Here is a 19,609-nt window from a genome sequence, read left to right as displayed (position 1 = left end):
TTTTATACTTCCATTTGAGCAGCTGTAGAAAGGAAAAAAACAAAACAAACAAAAACATTCACTTCTAATTTCAGAGTTGGCCTAGGAGAATCAAGGCTTCATGACCAAACTAAGATGCATGCATGCATATACGACCACTGGCTGTCAGTCTGGTCTGCTTCTCCCTGTTTTACCTTCTAGATGGGCTTCTGTCTGTTTTCTTAATTCTCATCTGCGGCCCCAAATTCATTAGGATTAAACCCTCCCAATATTTAGAAACTTTTGTTCTGGCCCACCATTTTGAATATTGAGGATTTATGTAAGTTAAAGATAATAGCAATTAATATATTTAATTATTACATTTCTGCATTCACTTTAATTGCTGTCTCCCTCTTTCTCTATCTGTTTCTCTCTTTAAGAGCTAATAATCCTAAAGGACTGTTGGAAGTTCGAGAGGCTCTGGAAAAGGTGCACAAAGTTGAAGACCTCCTGCCAATTATGAAGGTAAGTTTATCATCAGAATCCTGGTAGGTGTTTTGGGGGAAAAAATAGAACCAGAGCACTTTTTAAAAAAGAACTCATAGCTGTTACGTGCATGTTTCTTAATATTATGCTAGAAGCATTTTAAAATTATAAGCATTCTACCTGAAAACACTAATGTAAACACACTCTGAATAATAACCCAAATCACCTAAAACACAGGCATCAGTCTCAAACATAAAAACAAATCTGTGAGGAAGCAGTTGATCTAGGAAACGGAAGGACACTTAAAAGTATACACTGTTGAATTCTGCTTCTGTCCACAGTGGAGTACCTGACACTTGACCGCTTTCCCACACCATAAGTTATAAAACTCAACAAAGTACAAGGCCACTGTCTTCAAGTGTGTCACAAGACTGTGAGTTTTGAGAAACGGGAAACCCTTTAGGTGAGCTCTGTGTTCACCCCAGAGTCCTACCTGGGATTATTTACTAAACCACCATGTATGTGGAGCCTAAACAGAGTGTGGTGGTCCTGCCGAGCGAAAGAGGCAGAGATTGGAGTGGGGGTCTGCCAACGTGGCTGGAGTTTCAGGGCAGAGGACAGAAGGGGAGGATGCCGCTCAAGGCGAGGAGCACCCACAGGTCAGCCTGCGACTTCCTCGAGTTCCTCGTCACACTTGGATTAGAGCTGGGCTCCGTGCACGCAGTAGACTCTGAGAGGCCCCGCAGACCGTGGCTGCTGCGGGCGTGAGAGCCGAACGGAGCTGTCAGTGGTTTTACTCCACTGAGGCTTTGGGGTTGTGGCCTTGCCAGAATGGAGGGACCCTGCGAGCACCTTGGGCATTTATTTACTCACAACCCCAGAAAGGACACACTGTAGGTATAAGACCACCTGGAATGAGGTCCACTTTCCAGGGCAAAAGGCAATTCCTTCCTTCCTCCCTTCCTCCCTTCCTCCCTTCCTTCCTCCCTCCCTTCCTTCCATTTATTCATTTCCTGAGAGAGAAACAGCTGTACGAGCAGGGGGAGAGGCAGAGAGAGAGGGAGACACAGAATCCGAAGCACACTCCAGGCTCTAAGCCGTCAGCACAGAGCCCCACGCGGTGCTCGTACCCACAAACCGCGAGATCATGACCTGAGCCCAAGTTGGATGCTTAACCGACTGAGCCACCCAGGTGCCCTGAAGGACAATTTCTAAATAGATCGCCCTAACAGAGAATAAAACCAAACCTAAAAGGATTAAGTGGATCTGCTAGTGATTGGCCTGCCTGCCAAAACAAAACTCAACACCTTTTAAAGGAAGGAACCGTAATCTAGACTTCTTAATTATTAGATAAATGAAGAAGCAGGAGAACGTGACCCATAACCCAGAAAAACAAAACCAGTTCACAGGAACAGACCCCAGGAGACCCAGAAGTTGCAATTAACTCTTTTAAAGTCTTTGCTTCATAAACATGTTTGAGGACTTAAAGAAAAAAATGAGCACAATGATGAAGGATCTGAGCAGGAACATGGAAGCTGTACAGAGAACCAAACGAAAACTGGAGGTTGCGAAAGTCAGTGGTGTCAGAGAAGCCACTACTGAGTTTTGCATATGGCCTGAGGTCTGTGTGCCAGTGCTCAGCTTTTCCTGTGTCCAGTGCTCAGGCTGTCTTCCAGATCAGGAGGGCTTCCCAGGGTCGGTTGTCGTTTCTCAGGGGAGGCCAGAGATGGAACACTGCCCAGTAATAATACGGAGAAGGGGTACTGCTAACACACAGCAACAGGGGTGAACCTTAGAAACATTGTGTGGGGCAAAGGAAGTCACATAAAAAGAGTATGATTTCATTTATAAGAAGTTTCATTGGTCTAGGGAAATAATAGAACAGTGATGGCTTCTGCGGAGTGAGGTTTCCCTGAAAGGAGTAGGAGGAAACTTTCCAGAATGATGAAACTACACTATATCTTGACTGGAATAGTGGATATACATGGGTGGATATATTTGTCAAAATGCATCAAATTACACGTGTCAAGTTTATTGTTACCTCAATAAAACATACATACTTGTATGTATAAGAGACTTGAGCCAGTATCTTATGATAGATAGATAGGTAGGTAGATAGTAGCAATAAAAAAGAAATAGAATTCTCATGAATTAAAAAAAAAAAAACCTCAGCTAGTTAGACTTGCAGATTAAAGACAGTTGAATATCAAATATATGTGAGCTGGAAAATCAAATCAATAAATTCTCCCAGAATATAGTATTCAAGGACAAAGGAATATAAAATAAGAGAGATGATGAACACAGAAGATGAAGAATGGACCTATCTAGTAGAAATCAGAAAGGAGAGAAGAAAGGTGAAAGATAAAGACACAGACTAGTTAGTCAACAAAATAATAGAAAGACAGCTTGTGGAGAGATGAAAAGATCATTGTAGGGCCTCCTAGATGTTCAGCATGATGCTCAATATTGACACCTAGACACATTCTGATAAAATTTGGGGACTTTAAGATTAAAGAGAGTTCCTCAAAGAAATTAGATGTAGAGGGGCGCCTGGGTGGCTCAGTCAGTTGAGAGTCTGATTCTTGATTTTGGCTCCAGTCATAATTGCCACGCTGAATATGGAGCCTGCTTAGGATTCTCTCTCTCTCTCGCTGTCTTTCTCTCTCCCTCTCTCTCCCTCTCTCTCCCCCTGCCCCTGCTCTTTGCCCCTTCTCAAAAAAATAAAGATAAAAAATTAGACATAGAATTACCATAAGACCCCAAAACTCCACTTCTAGGCGTATATTCAAAAGAATTGAAAGCAGGCACTCAAACAGATATTTGTATCCCCATGTTGATGGTGGCATTGTTCACAGTAGCCAAGAGACGGAAGCAACCCAAGTGTCCATTAACAGGTGAATGGACAAATAACATGTGGCATGGCCACATGATGGGGTATTATTCAGCCTGAAGAAGGAAGGAAATTCTGACACAGGCTACACCATGGATGAAGCTTGAGGACCTCATGCAGAGTGAAATAAACCGGTCGCAAAAGGACAAATACCCTGTGATTCCACTTCTGTGAGGTGTGTAGAGTAGTCAAGTTCATAGAGACAGAAAGTAGGAAGGTGGTTGCCAGGGGTTGGGGGAGGAAGGTAGAATGGAGACTTAATGTTTAACAGGGACAGGGTTTCTATTCGGGATGATGAAAGAAGTTCTGTGGATGGTTGGTGGTGAACAATGTGAATGTTGGTTTCTTTTATTATTATTATTTTATTTAAATCCAAGTTAGTTAACATATAGAGTAATAATGACTTCAGGAATAGAATTTAGTGATTCATCACTTACATGTAACACCCAGTGCCTATCACCAGTGCCCTCCTTAATGCCCATCCCCCACTTAGCCCGTCCCCACCCAACACCCCTCCAGCAACCCTCGGTTTGTTCTTTATATTTAGAAATCTCTTATGGTTTGCCTCCCACTCTGTTTTTATATTATTTTTGCTTCCCTTCCCTTATGTTCATCTTAAATTCCACGTGTGAGTGAAGTCATATGATATTTGTCTTTCTCTGGCTTACTCATTTCACTTAGCATAATACAGTCCAGCTCCATTCACATCATTGCAAATGGCAAGATTTCATTCTTTTTGTTCGCCGAGTAACATTCCACTAGTAGTGCAATTGCTGGGTCATAGGGTAGCTCTATTTTTAATTTTTTGAGGAACCTCCATGCTGTTGTCGAGTGGCCGCACCAGTTTGCATTCCCACCCGCAGTGCAAAAGGGTTCCTCTTTCTCCGCATCCTCGCCAACATCTGTTGTTGCCTGAGCTGTTGATGTTAGCCATTCTGACGGGTGTGAGGTGGTATCTCCTTGTGGTTTTGATTTGTATTTGCCTGATGATGAGTGATGAACATTTTTTCATGTGTCCATTAGCTATCTGGATGTCTTTGGAAAAGTGTCTATTCATGTCTTTTGCCTGTTTCTTCACTGGATTATTTGTTGAATTTGATAAGTTGAGTTTGATAAGTTCTTTATAGATTTTGGATACTAACCCTTTAGCCAATATGTTGTTTGCAAATATCTTCTCCCATTCTGGCGGTTGCCTTTTAGTTTTGCTGATTGTTCCCTTCACTGTGCAGAAGCTATTTATCTTGATGAGGTCAGAATGTTCTTAATGCCATTGATCTATTCATTGACAAATGGTTAAAGTGGTAAATTTTATGTTATATACATTTTAACACACAAAGAGTAAAAAGAACATCCTCAAGCTTCCAGTAAAGAAACAGACAAACAAAAAACTAAAGAAGGAGAATTTCGCTGATGCTTGACTTTCTTCCAGCAGTAGTAGATTCTAGAAGACAACAAAGGGAAATTTATTTGAACCTATCAGTGTTCAGGTGTGAGGCTAAGATAAGAACTGTTTCAAACATACAGTTATTTAGGAATTTCATCAAGCATAGATTTTCTTTGTCAAAATGATTGAAGGGCATCTATACTCTCATAAAATAAGCCCAAGAGAGAAGAAAACATGAGATGTAAGAAATCATGGTAAACAAATAAACCAATGAAATGGATTGGTAACACCTGATGTTTAAAAACATGTATGTCTGAAATTAAAATACTAGATCCTGTCAACATTAGAGATTAAAGAAAGTAGAGAAAGAGAGTAAAACTGTTACTAAGGTTTGTTTTTTTCAGTGAGACAATATAATCACTGACTGACCCATGATACTGACAGAAAAATACATGTTTAAATATCCATACTAAACATTTAAAGGCCAACAGTGAAACAACAGAGATGTGACCATATCATCTAAACCTGTAGAATGTTGGGAAATGGCATAAAGATAACAAAGTCAATTCAACTCAAAGCTTAGAAAAAGAGGGGGATAAAAAAAATAGGGTGGGGTAGGAAATGTATGTAATGGCAGTGACAAGTCAACATGATCCCCTTAGTGAAAGACGGAGGATCTGGGATTGGGTTTTTAAAGGCCAGCTCTATGCTGTTTACAGGGAGAACCGTATACCAGGCAAATGCTAACGAAAAGATAATGTGCGTGTAGCAACGTCACTATCAGAACATTGTAATTCAAAATGAAGTATACTTAAGGGGCCAGAAATCATTGTTTAAAAGTGTAATCTATTAAGAAGTTACAATTCTACGAACATATTCTCTACCCCAGAATATAACTACTCAAAAATTTGGCAACAGAAGGTGGATTTGTTTTTCAATTAATGGTTCGAACTTTAATGTAAAACTGTGTTCTCCTTGTAGCTATAGTAGAGAGGCTTGATGTACATCAGATAAAATTTAAGAAATTGATATGTATCCATTTGATATGGATCCAGAATGTATCCATTTCTTTTTTTTTTCTAAGTTTATTATTTTGAGAGAGAGAGACAGAGAGTGAATGGGGGAGGGGGGGAGAGAGAGAGAGAGAGAGAGAGAGAGAGAGAAATCCCAAGCAGTCTCCATGTCACCAGAGTGGAGCCCAATGCCAGGCTTGAACTCAGGCACTGTGAGATCATGACCCGAGCAGAAATAGAGTCCAGTGCTTTACTGACTAAGCCATCTAGGTGCCCCTCTATTTCTTTCTTTCTTTTTTTTAATGTTTATTTTTGTGAGAGAGAGTGTGAGAGGGGAGGGGCAGTGAGAGAGGAGGACAGAGGATTCGAAGCAGGTTCCACCATGACAGCATAGAGCCCAACATGGGGCTCATGTCCATGAACCATGATATCATGACCTGAGCTGAAGTCAGATGTTCACCCAACTGAGCCACCCAGGTGCCCTCTGACCTTATCCATCTCTAAGGAATGAGCAGGAAGGATCAGGTCATGAACAAAGCAGTGAGCTAATACTCTGTACACCAGGGTCCACATTCATCTCTTCCACTAAGCCCCAGGCTCTTGTCTGCTAAGAGCAATAATTCTGGCCAGACCTAATTTCAGGGGTTCTTGCAAGTGCCTGATGAACTGATGCAGTGGTTCCCTACCTTCTCCAAGCTACAGTAGTATCGGGGTGCCTGGGTGGCTCAGTCTTCTAAGCGTCCGACTCTTGATTTCATCTCAGGTCATGACCTCATAGTTTGCGGGATCAAGCCCCACGTCAGGCTCCTATACTCCTCACTAATAGTTTGGAGCCTGCTTCGGATTCTCTCTCTCTCTTTTTTCCCTCTGCCTCTCTCTGTCTCTCTCTCTGAAAATAAACTTTAAAAAAAGGTACTCTAATATTAATTTAGTAACCAGCAACCATGTTTAAATGCCTTCTTCACTGCATTCAAATGATTCATAGAGAGTAGATCACACCTTCCTAAAAATTTTTTTTTAAAGGTCAACGTAGTGCCACAAAGGAGGTGTAAAGGGGAAACCATTTGTAATAGAATAGCGTGTGTTTTAGGATGTCAGAGTCAGGCATGTCTTCACAAGAATCAGGAAGAAGTAGTCGGTCGCTTACATGTGCGGGTAAAGTGATGAACATGGTGGCTACGAATGCAATCCCACATCAGTGTTATTTGCTAACTCCAATATCATGACCTACACTGTTGCTGGTGACATAGTTTTTCTGAAATGGTAAACTTCCAAACAGTGCCTAATACCCTCTTTCCTCAGTTGGGTGTGCTATTTGCATTCATGGAAAATTCAGTATGGATTCAAAACTATGTAACAAATATTTAGTGTCTAAGTGTGAAATGGAGTCTGGTTCTAGGCTCAAGTAAATATTGTATTATTATTAAAAAATGTTTTAATGTTTATTTAAAATTTTTTTGATGTTTATTTATTTCAGAGAGAGAGACAGAGCATGAGCAGGGGAGGGGCAGAGACAGAGGGAGACACAGACTGAAACAGGCTCCAGGCTCTGAGCTAGCTGTCAGCACAGAGCCCGACACGGGCTCGAACCCAAGACCTGTGAGATCATGACCCAAGCTGAAGTCGGACGCTTAAATGACTGAGCCACCCAGGCACCCCAAATGTTTATTTTATTTTTGAGAGAGAGTGCGCATGCACGCGAGAGTTGGGGAGGGGCAGAGAGAGAGGGAGACACAGAGTCTGAAGCAGGCTCCAGGCCCTGAGCTGTTAGCACAGATACCGATGCAGAACTCGAACTCAGACCACAAGATAATGACCTGAGCCAAAGTCCAGCACTTTACCGACTGAGCCATGCAGTAATCATTAAATTATAAACAGGTTAGTCATCTATGTGAAAGTCCAGTGGGACATGGGCAGTCGTGCATAACATATGACTGTCCCCTAAACTGAGGGACATCTAGTGTTCTTAGCCTCCCCCCCCCCCCCCCCCCCCCCCCCCCCCCCCCCCCGCCGCTAAGTTCCAGTGGTAGCCTCCCCACCACCCCCATGCTGTAGCCACCAGACTCTCCCATAAATTCCCCAGATGCCCCCCAGAGGGCAGAACCGCTCCACTGAGGGCTGCTGGGATGTCCTGTAGGGAAAGAAAACAGGCGCATGTCTTAGTTTTTAATCTTCCTCTTTCTTGTTGGTACTTTAGGCTTTTCAGTTTACTCTTTTGGGAAGAATACCAAATCAACTTAGCAGGATTTTAACATTATGTGTATCTCTTTGTTTAAAAAGAAACGCTTAGTGGACTCCTCCAAGCCTCAGCTACTCAGGCTGCAGCCGAGAGGCCATGCCTCGCCCCCCGGCGCCAGCCTCCCGGTGCAAGGGCCCTGCCTGTCTAACTGTGGTCTGGAAGTGACCATTCCACTGCCGCCCTGGACACACAGCTTTCACCCGGGATGGTGGGCATATGGCATTTTTAAGGGCACGCATAGAAGTATATAAAATCCCTTTGGTTCTACAGTGCTTGGTACGACATCAGGCCCTGACAGCTTCTGCTGAAATCTACTTTCAGTGACAAACCAAGTTAAAGTATAGTTGGCCCTTGAACAACATGGGTTTGAACTGCATGAGACCACGTATGTGGCTATTTTATCCATAAATGCAGTACAGTGCTGTTACTGTATCTTCCTTGGGAAGTGAATGTTAACACACTTCTTCCCTAAAAGCCCATTCTTGGGGTGCCTGGGTGGCTCATTTGGTTCAGCGTCTGACTCTTGATTTTGGCTCAGGTCATGATCTCCCCACCTGTGAGATGGAGCCCCACACCTGGCTCTGCACTGAGCACAGAGTCTGCTTGGGATTCTCTCTCTCGGTCTCTCTCTGCCCCGCCCTGCTCAAGTGCACACACTCGCTTTCTCAAAATAAATAAACTTAAAAATAAATAAAAGCCCTCTCTTCATGGGAGAATTCCTGTTCCCGTTCCCAGTGCTGGCTCTGATCACCTGGGCCTCATGTCGGTTTGTCCATGGTCCTTCTCTGGACCACCGGTGACCACCTGCTGGGTATGCCTATTTTAGACAACCTTTCCCCCAGTAGTGGCTTATGTGAAGCACAGCCTCCTCTTATTTTATCCTTGGTTCCCTATCAGTCTGAACAAAAAAGTTGGCAACACTAAAAAACTGAATCTGGGAAGCATCTTTCTGTTCTAATGACAGAATCTCTCGTGGGGTCCTATGCAGTGCAGCTTGGCCCTGGGCTTTGTGTGGGGCCGTGGGGACTGGCAGAGGCATCCTCGGTCACTGGAGAGGTGTGTGTGGTCACGGTCTCTTGCGTCAGGAACTTCTGTGGCCTTTCCTAAAAACATGGTAATCCGGGGGTGGGGGGTGCCTGGGTGGCTAGTAGGTTAAGCATCTGACTCTTGGTTTCAGCTCAGGTCATGATCTCATGGTTCATAAATTCGAGCCTCGCATCAGGCTCTGCACTGACAGCACCAAGCCTGCTTGGGATTCTCTCTCCTCTCTCTGCCCCTCCCCTGCTTACACTGTCTCTCTCTCTCTAATAAGTAAATAAATAAACTTAAAAAAAAAAAAACCATGGAAGTCAGAGTCAATGCTCCAGAATAGCAGTTAGGGGGTTCCAATGAGTTATACCCTAGTAATGTGAATTTGTTTTCCCTGAAAGCAGTTTAATACTAAAACGAAGGATGGGTTCACCGTGAACACAAAAGTTCCCAGCCTCAAAGATCAAGGGAAGGAATACGATGGATTCACAATCACGATTACAGGAGACAAGTATGTATGCTTCCTAAGTGTGGGTGTAAAGGCGGGCTGGTGTCAGAAAGTGCACGTGTGTCTGATATTGCCACATGGGAGGTCAGACCTACCAGACTTTTGCTTTATCCTGAAATAAGAATTATCAAGTTCTAGTGTGCAGCTGTAACAGTTATGTTTTTAACACGGCTTTTAGAATATTACGCCAGCAGATATTCTGACTGTGCTGGATCTAACAACTTTCTAGATATTAAGTGTAACGTCTAATGTGGTTTGTGGAAAGCATTCTTCTGGGTTCTTAAAGTTCCTTGTGGGCAACACGCTTCGTAATAAAATGAAGAAAGATGAGAGATTGGCAGATGGAAGGCCATTGTAAGATTTTCGATCATTAGGTTGTTTTCTTTAAAAAACTGAGATTGTACTTCACATTGTTTTATAACCTGTTTCTTTTCTACCCTTAGCATTACCGTATTGTGAACACTTTCTCATATTCTTACAAGCATTTGTAATGATTGCACAGGATTCCATCTTGTGGATCTTTTTGAGTTTTCTTACTAATTTTTTGTTGCTGACCATTTAGAGTATTTCTCATTTTTCACTTTATAAATAGCACTGCAGTGTCCATTGTCATTAACCAGTCTTAATTATATCTGAACTCTAAGCATCACATAGGAGCCTCCATATCCCTTGAATTTTGGGTGCATCGCCCCACGTGCCCTCCCCCACAGCACACATCCCTTAGCTGCTTAGCCTGCAAGCCTCCATGCTTTCTGCATGGAGACTTCTGGCATGATTTCTGCCAGCTCAGCTATGGGGCTATGACCTTCCTTCCTCTGCTTCTTGGCTCCTGCTTTCTCATCGCTTTTAGTCGCAAACCCAACACAGCCTCTTTGTCGGGTTCCGTGTCAAAACCTGCACAGGTCTTCGTGAGCAAACACCCATTTAGCAACTTCCAGAGTGTGTCTTTTCCATATCCTTGAGTCTCGATCTACCCCAAACCCCTTATCACAGTTCTTTCCCAATAAATATCACACTCCCCTCCCCAGAAGGAATTCCAGGGTTTGCTCTTAATGCAAGAATCACTCTCCTGCCTTTCCACCCACTCATGAGATAGATATCTCCTCAGATGAAATCTCCAGGCGGAAACGGAATGGCTGTGTGAAAGAGCACATGAGGTCCCCCCCCTCCACCACCACCCCACCAGAAATGTGGCCTCCTTTCCTTAGTTCTTTTACCGCATTGATTTACTTCTCACTCTGGGCTCCAGCACCTCAGATAGACTCAAGACTGGTATCTCCATCCCCTGTCTCCTGGTAGCTCCCCAGTGCAGACCCTCCATGGCCTGCTCCCCTGCTAGGCGTGAGAGGCCTTTCATAATGTGGCCTCGAGCAACGAGCAACGTTTCCTGCTTGAACTGTGCCGCTGATTCAGCTAGGCTGCTTGTTCCCTGCAGTCACCTCCCACCCCCTGCTTCTGAGCCTCTGTCACTCCCGTCCTGATTTTCAAATTCAAGCCCCTTCCTCCATGAAGCATTTCCTGTTTTCATCCATGTCTTCCAAATTAGACCTAATCTCCCTCTTTTGAAGCCTGATGTCTATGTGATTGCCCTGCATATGGTCATAATTCACCGCCTCAGGGCTCTGCCCCTTTCCCAGTAAATGCAGCAGCTGTGCTGCGTTCCTCTTTACAAGATCTAAGAACTATTTATTTATATAATAAATGCCAGTTGCATCAAATTTCTGTCCTCTGTAGCACCTGCCGTGCAGCCAGGCATGCAGCAAAAGCTTGAAAAGACACCATGGAGTCCTTGAACTTCTACACACAGTTCTGGCCCCTAATCTTCAGTCATAATAGGCTGGCTGTCTGAGAAAATATTTGCCATACAATCATTTTTACTGTGTGTGGTTGTTTCCTTCCATCTTAGTTTAAGCTCCTTTATGTGTGCCCATGGTTAGACTGAACAAAATACTGTATTTTATGAAAAAATCACATGCTTACAGAACATACCTCAATCTGTCTGTAGTTGGACAGGTAGGATACACTCTCAGATATGTCTTGTGCCACATTGGCACACTGGTTCCTTCCTTTTTTTTTTTTTTTTTTTTTTTACTTTCTGTGTTTGGCTCTTTGAATTGTATAGATAATAGGCGCCTCTGACACATACTGTTGTATTTTTAGGGTTGGCAACATACTGTTTTCTGTGGAAACACAAACCACAGAAGAAAGGACACAATTATATCATGCTGAAATAGATGCGCTTTATAAAGATCTAACAGCAAAAGGAAAAGTACTCATCCTTTCATCGGAATTTGGGGTAGGTCTTCGTTTTTTTCCGTTTTATCCATGTGTCCCAGGATTCCTTTGTAACCTTTTTTTAAAAAAAATTTTTCATGTTTATTTTTTTGAGACAGAAAGAAAGAGCATGAGTTGGGGAAGGGCAGAGAGAGAGGGAGACACAGAATCCGAAGCAGGCTCCAGGCTCTGGGCTGTCAGCACAGAGCCCAATGCAGGGCTCGAACCCACGAACTGTACAATCATGACCTGAGTCCAAGTGGGACACTTAACCGACCGAGCCACCCAGGCTCCGCCCTTTGTAACTTTTTCAAAGCCTCTAACCTTTCTTTGGTATTATGCCCCTTATGCTTGAGATTGGTTTTCATTGACGACCTATAAATACTTCTTTTTAATATTCTTACAGAAACAATTCCTGTATTTAGTAATGATGCTAACTGAGGAAGAGCAATGATACATTTCTACAGTTACTGTAAGTCTGGGCTTTCTCAGGACTGAAGTGAACAAGTTGGTCCATAGTGACAGTGGCCCTTGCCGGACTCGGTGGGCCTTTCCTGGTCTGTGACGTCTTCCCTCCGGGCCCCACCCCAACTCGAGAGGTCTCCTGGGACGCAGGATGCGGCCTGTCCCCTTGGTGACAGCAGCCACCACTGTGCTGAGAGTATTGTATGCACCTGGTCCACATTCTGGAGTGGATGCCCGTGGTCCTTGGGAAGTCCGTTCATTTCTCGTGCATCTAATCAGTTCATACCTACAGTGAAGCCTCCGGGTTTTGACGTAATTAAGCGTGTTTATCGCCTAAATCTCAGCGCAGAGGGTGCACTTATCTGGAGAAACCATCTTCAGTATTAATAAGCACTTTGTTTTGTTTTCATCTTAATATATATTTTGGCATTTCAAGTAACATTAAAGGAGGCTGAGATTTTTATGTTTATCAGAAAAGGTTTCAGATTTAAAAACAGCCCAGAAACTATTGCTCTAAACCAAACCGTGTACATACCCTTTCGTGAGGAAACATTGGCAGTGGGCGCCTGGGTGGCTCGGTCAGTTAAGCGCCTGACTCTTGGTTCGGCTCAGGTCATGATCTCGCAGTTCATGAATTTGAGCCCCATGTCAGGCTCCGCACTGACATCACGGACCCTGCTTGGGATTCTCTCTCCCTCTTTCTCCCCCTCCCATGTTCACACACACACACACACACACACACACACACTCAAAATAAATAAACTTAAAAACTTAAAAAAGAAAGAAAGAAAAAGCAGTAGCAAAGAGTATAAAGTATCCAAGAATGTGAAAGTCAGATCCTGTAGGAAGGCATGAAATAATCCTTTCCTTGACGTGAATGATTCTTATGTCTTGTCGCCTTGTAAAAACTAGTCTATAACCTAGTATTTAAATTCACGAGCGTGTGTCTTTTTTTTTTTTTTCTAGGAAGCCGATGCTGTTTGCAACTTAATCTTATCCTTAGTTTATTACTTTTATAATTTAATGCCACTCTCTCGAGGATCCAGGTGAGTGACACCCTATAATTAAAAAATTTTTTAATAAAAGTTTTTACATTGAAAAACATATTCTTTTTTGCTTGTGCTGCTTGTGACGGTGGGCACAAAAATACCCCAGGCAATGGCAAGAAACTCCCTTTTGTTTTTTTCCAAAATCTACCCAGATATTATCTCCTTGATCTATCACATCATCAAAAGAATTATGAAAGATTGTTCTAAGATAGTCTGCTTAAGTTTTCACCCAGGTTAGGGGGTCATCTGGGTGGCTCAGTTGGTTTAGCGTCTGACTCGATCTCAGCTCAGGTCATGATCTCATGGTTCCTGAGTTCGAGCCCTGCGTGGGGCTTTGCGCTTACAGTGCAGAGCCTGCTTAGGATTCTGTGTCTCCCTGTCTGTGGCCATACCACCCTGAATGCGCCCGATCTCATCTGATCTCGGAAGCTAATCAGGGTTGGGCCTGGTTAGTACTTGGATGGGAGGATTCTGTGTCTTCCTCTCTTTCTGCCCCTCCCCTGCTCATTCTTTGTCTCTCTCTCTCTCGAAATAAATAAACTTTAAAAAATCTTTAAAAAAAGTCTCACAGGTTAGATTCACTCATTCAGTGCAAATGTACTGAAGGCCTACCATGTGCATGCATTGTACTCACTGCATTTTAACTTCTGATATTTGCCCAGACTGTTACCCTTCCTTCTTCTCCCCTTTCTCCCTCTTCTTGTCCATCCGTTTTATACATTGGACTACTAACCCTTCCATACTACTATTATTTTTGTGAACGAATTCGTACTACTTATGAATCCATCAGGAGCTTTTCAGGTGTCATTAAAATGAAGGATGAGTCTACAGAGTTTTTTATATATTCTCTGTGCAGTAGTAGACTGTGGAAGAGGCATGTGCTGTTGCTGGCACATTCTTGAACTTAAGATGTGTTGGCTAAAACACTATACCTGAATGTTCCTATCTTTGCTGCTTTAAAAGTAGAGGTCTCCTAAACGTGGAAGTAAGTCTTGTTGTGTGAGAAGGCAAGGAAACAAACCAGGAGTGTAAATACTGTGACCTCAGCGTATGTTATCAGTGTGTGCACTGCGTGTGTGCTGTGCCCACGCCCACCCCCCCTTTTTTAAATGTTTATTTATTTTGAGAGCGACACAGCGCAAGTGGAGGGGGAGGGGACAGAGAGAGGAGGAGACACAGAATCCGAAGCAGGCTCCAGGCTCCGAGCTCTCAGCACAGAGCCCGATGTGGGGCTGGAACTCATGAACTGTGAGATCATGACCTGAGCTGAAGTTGGACACTTAACTGACTGAGCCCCCCAGGCGCCCCCAGACCTGTCCCCTTTTATCAGTCACTTACACAGGCTCCACTCGGATACTCGGCATTTTCCCTTTTGTCCTCACAGCGGCTCTGCTGGTTCATGGTGACACCGGAAGGGAGTGACATACGGCTGAAATCACCTGCGCTCTTGCTGTGCGAGCCTGCATGTGTTAGGTCCCTTATTCTATGGGGTCTGTCCTCTCTGCTCGCAGCTACTGCCACAGTTCTGACCCTCATCACCCGTACCTTTCTGACTAGTCACCCAGCTTCCAGACTTTTCACCTTCCCCTCTCTGCCCCAGTTCTTTTTTTTTTTTTTTTTTTTAATTCCAGTACAGACAACCTACAGTGTTACCCTGGTTTCAGGTGAACAATACAGTGATTCAGCATCTCCACACCAGTTCCTGACACCTCGCGGCTCCGGTGCAAACTCAGGGTCGTTCACGGTGCCTGTCCTGTCCGCTCCTGGTTTGCCGCAGCCTCCTCACCGCCCTCCTTCATCTGCCCTTTTACCGCCCTGCCGAGCTTTTCGGTGGTCCTCCCGCTGCCGTGTCCAGCACGCCGCCCCCCCACCATGCCTCACACCTTCACGCCCACACGTGCTCTCCCTCCGCACCAGCCAGTTCCATTCCTTCTTCTCTGCCCCTCTGCCCCGCCCCAGCCTTGAAGGTGCAGCCTGCAGGCATGCCCTTGACCTACATGGGGTCATCCCCGTGGGTGACCCCTGGGCCTCAGTCTCTGCACATGGAGGCCTTCTCTGCAGTTCTCGTGCTGTGTCCCCAGCCCAGCTGCTCGCTCTTGGAGGCAAGAGCCTTGTCCTGGTTATCTTCGCCCAGGGCGCCTTGCACAGGGGCACATGCGCTCGGTGTGTACTAAATATGCCAGAAGCAAGTGTGAGGCTGTCACATGCCAGGAAGGAAATGTATATAACGCATCAATTTTCCAAGCAGGCTGTTAGCACAATCTGAGAATGTGTTCTGCTTTTCTTCTTTGGGGGTCAGAGGTTTCAGTGCTTAAACAATAAGATTAATATGTGTGTATTACAAAGTGTATTGTAGATATACATTTTAAAAGCCATGGCTGGTGCAGTTGCTAGAAATCGCAGCAGGCACATCTCCTAATTCATTATTTCAGAATAGAAAAGCCAGGTGGGAAGAAACCTGATAATTAAAAGAAATACTTTTTCCTCAGAAAAAGAATATTCTGGGGGTGCCTGGGTGGCTCGGTTGAACGACTCTTGATTTTGTCTCAGGTCATGATCTCACAGCTCATGGGTTCGAGCCCTGCAGCAGGCTCTATGCTGACAGTGTGGAGCCTGCTTGAGATTCTCTGTCTCCCTCTCTCTGCCCTCTTCCTTTTGTTCTCTCTTTCAAAAAAAAAAAGTATTGGGGCGCCTGGGTGGCTTGGTTAAGCGTCCGACTTTCGCTTAGGTCATGATCTCACGGTTCGAGCCCCGCGTCAGGCTCTGTGCTGACTGCCAGCTCAGAGCCTGGAGCCTGTTTCAGTCTGTGACTCCCTCTCTCTCTGATCCTCCCCTGCTCACGCTGTCTCTCTCTCTCTCTCTCTCCTAGAAATAAATAAAACATTAAAAAAAAACAAAAAAAAAACAAAAAAACAAAAAAAAAGTATTGAAAAACAAAAAGAACATTCTGGGTCACATTTACTCTTAAAATTCTGAATCTATAAGTTATTTTTATTAGAGTAAATTAGTAAATACTTTTAAGAGAAAATTAAAAAAAATTTTTTTTTTAATTTACTTACTAATTTTGAGAGAGAAACAGAGAGTGAGCAGGGGAGAGGCAGAGAGAGGGAGAGAATGTCAAGCAGACTCCACCCTTCCAGCACAGAGCCCGACCCAGGTGCCCCTAAGATGAAATATTTTTACGTTTAATTTCTAAAGAAGTCTTAAATAAAATTTCACCTTTTATGGTGGAAAATCCACGGTGAGCTTTCACACGATACCTGTTTGTAGCCTGGGACTGACCGGTACCTGTTCTTTGTTTAAACAGTGTCATAGCTTACTCCGTGATCGTGGGAGCATTGATGGCAAGTGGAAAAGAAGTAGCAGGAAAAATTCCCAAAGGGAAGGTGCGTTGAGGCTGGAAGGGCAGGTGCTGGCTGGGTCTGGGCGGTACGGTACGGGAGGTAAGCAGATCTCCCCATGAGCCTTTCTCCTCCGTACTAATGCCATTCCTCAACTTCCTTCTTTTTCAGTTAGTTGACTTTGAAGCTATGACAGCCCCTGGCTCAGAAGCCTTTAGCAAAATAGCCAAAAGCTGGATGAACCTGAAAAGGTAACTACTTGGGGGTCAACGAAAGGATGTTACCTCTACAGGGCGGGGAGGGGATGTCCTTCTCTTGGAGCTGTATGAGCCTGGAGCCATGCTCCCTTTTGTGAGTTCTCGCTCTGCGTGTAATGTAACCCACGTTGCAAGGGGTTGTGTAAGACCCCTGAAAGGGGGAGTCCGCAGACAAAAAGGCAAGGAAGCTGGTGGTGAAAGAAAAGTTACAAATGTCTTCTTTATGTAACCAGATATCCGTCTCTCTTGGCTAATTGCCGGTTCATCCCAAACACCTAGATTCAGTCTTCAGGAGGGGGTTGAAGACTGTGAGCTAGACCCATTTCAGACTTGCTCTGAGTGGGAGCACTTTGCCTGGTCAGCCACATTTGGACTGCGTTTAGATTCCGAGAAGGCGGCTTTCCATTGTAACGTAGGCGAGGAATACGTGTGAGTGGTTAGTCAGTACTCGGGAATGCTAACCGGACGTCACCTCCGGCACTACCGCGAGGAGTCCCGCACACTCCTGCCTTTCCCGGTTCTTGTTTCTGGGAAATTTGGCATGAAAATGAACCTCCTAGGTGCTTGAGTAGTTCATACAGAACAAGCACGTCTCACTGTTTGACCTCACTTATTTTTGCTCCTTCTCCGTGTCTTTGACGTCATGACCACCTCCAGTTTTGCCTTGCCCGTCTATCAGACCTAGCAGCCGCTCAAAAAATTGCTGGATAATTTGCGCTCTTTTTCAGAGAAATCCACGTCTGTGGTGCACTCTTGTTCAATTTCGAAGTATTTTATTAGCTTTCTAACGATCACTGCGAACCGTCTCACCTCGTTCCAGGCCCTTCTCGCTTCAGGATTACTAGTTCCCACGTGTTTTAGCAAGAGGACCATAAGGGCAGAGATCTGGCTTCCATCCCTTCCACGGGTTCACGATGCTAAGGCTTCAACAGTTCTTTAAGGAATGAATAAACAACTACCTCCCATGTGCAGGCGCCCTTGGCGTTCCTGATCTCCTCCTGTGCTCAGGGTGATTCTGAGTTAAGGAGACTGGCCTGTTGCTACTGACATGAGCAGGGGCTGGAGAAAGCACCCTTGCCAATAAGGGTCGAGGCCGCCCTGGGCCCTGTGTCTCTGATTCAAGTCTAGCACACACAGCGACGGGACATGTTTGTAACACAGTCATGCGCACGTCACAGTTTAATTTTCCTTCCCGAAGATCCTGGCTAAACTTTGCAAGCAGCTTGTTCCGGGAGCCAATGGGTATCCCAGCCCACTACTCTAGAACCATCCATTCCGTCCACAGCTCCTCTGACGTTACACATGCGCAGTTGTTGGAAAGAGAGTACTACTACTATAGGAATAAATACAAGCTTTGCCGTCTTGGGTGACATTGTGTTAATTTTCACAGTCCTTCTTTGTTTCTCTTTTGCAGTATTTCACCTTCTTATAAGAGTCTCCCGTCCGTGTCAGAGATGTTCCCAACGTTAAGATCAATGATCGAGGTGCTAAACACTGACTCCTCTCCACGTTGTCTTAAGAAACTCTAGTCACGCTGTGTTATTTATACAAGTAAAGGGCCGGACCTCTTGCTTCCTAAGTTATTTTGTAAAACGTGGAATTATAAAGAAACTAGGTCCTTTATTACTTTTGATACCAATTTTTGATAGAAATTGAAATACTTGAAATCATTTTCTTTACTTTTTTGAACCATAACAAAAATCACGGAAGAGGGTTTGTCGGGGAAGAAAGCTCCACATCAGGGCAGGAGAGTGTGCCCAGTGGCCAGTGGCCTTGCTGGCCTCCACTCACAAGCGTCAATCGGCTCCTTCCTCACAGCAAAAAAGTTTACTTCCCAAACGAAAAATCAGGCATTAAAAGGAACAAAACCAATCCTAGAACGGGAGCGTCTCCATTCCTTTTAGAAATTTGGGTATTTTTCGAAGACCTCCTTCATGTGCCATTGCGATAGGACATCTTGTTTTCCCCTCACATGACCTTCACGTGTGCGACCCCCATTTTATTTGAAGATGGGCCGTTTGTGGGCCGTCACTGTGGACCACAGCACTCCCCACCAGGGACATCTGTCTATTGTGAATGATGCCATATCTGCCAGTGACCCAAACACTGGATTACAGAACGATGTTTTGTTTCGTGTGTTTTTTTTTTTCCTCTGTGTTGGAAAAAATAAATGCGGGGTGGTTTCTATCAATCACCGGTTTTTGACACTGGATCATGTATGTTTTTATTCTGCAAGCTAGTTTCACTTTCAGGTATAAGAACATTCAGAAAATGACTGATTCTTTTTTCTTTTTTTTTTCCAAGACAGCATAAACGACAGTGAGTAAAGTGGGTTCATTGTTGCCATTTCCAGATGAGAAACGGTTTGCTACTTCATGCTATTTACTCCTTGTCTTGAAATCTCATGTAAGGGCTGGCACGCCAGGGCCTCAGGCATCGGTGCTTGACCTTAGTGATGCAGACACAGCAGTTATGTGCCCCGCTCGGTAGAACACGGCTGTTAGTTTGATCGAGGTGACTTGCCCTTTGGACACACGCCGGTCCGCACGCTGACATGGGCTTCACAACAGCCACTGAGCGTGCCTCCCGTTCTCGTCTCATCTGATGGCCACCAGGAGGGGAGGGAATAAGGGTCTGCGTCGTCAGGCACACCCCATCTCATGAACAGATTTGGCATTCACAGGTCAGTTTTCTCCTGACGCCAGCATCGCACTCA

General features: G+C 44.5%; 1 protein-coding gene across 4 annotated transcripts in view; it reads left to right on the top strand.

Moving 5' to 3' along the window:
- TTC13 (tetratricopeptide repeat domain 13) overlaps nucleotides 1–19,105 on the top strand; it is an 87,180-nt gene extending 68,075 nt beyond the window's left edge. For 2 of the 4 annotated variants that reach the window (XM_039241254.1, XM_039241251.1), the window contains 7 exons: nucleotides 399–483; nucleotides 9,404–9,510; nucleotides 11,668–11,803; nucleotides 13,213–13,292; nucleotides 16,603–16,681; nucleotides 16,808–16,887; nucleotides 18,308–19,105. In XM_039241254.1, the coding sequence (XP_039097185.1) occupies nucleotides 399–483; nucleotides 9,404–9,510; nucleotides 11,668–11,803; nucleotides 13,213–13,292; nucleotides 16,603–16,681; nucleotides 16,808–16,887; nucleotides 18,308–18,422 (682 nt within the window). In that variant the 3' untranslated portion in view covers nucleotides 18,423–19,105. Of the gene's footprint in view, nucleotides 1–398; nucleotides 484–9,400; nucleotides 9,511–11,667; nucleotides 11,804–13,212; nucleotides 13,293–16,602; nucleotides 16,682–16,807; nucleotides 16,888–18,307 lie in introns of all 4 variants that reach the window. The other 2 variants (XM_039241252.1, XM_039241250.1) reach the window with 1 other exon arrangement.
- Nucleotides 19,106–19,609: the final 504 nt, after the last annotated feature.

The sequence above is a fragment of the Hyaena hyaena genome, unplaced genomic scaffold, assembly GCF_003009895.1.
Source record: "Hyaena hyaena isolate Hyena2069 unplaced genomic scaffold, ASM300989v1 scaffold_193, whole genome shotgun sequence".
In the NCBI taxonomy this organism is placed as follows: domain Eukaryota; kingdom Metazoa; phylum Chordata; class Mammalia; order Carnivora; family Hyaenidae; genus Hyaena; species Hyaena hyaena.
The sequence above is the reverse complement of the archived record's forward strand: the minus strand, read 5'-3'. Positions and strand labels throughout refer to the sequence as shown.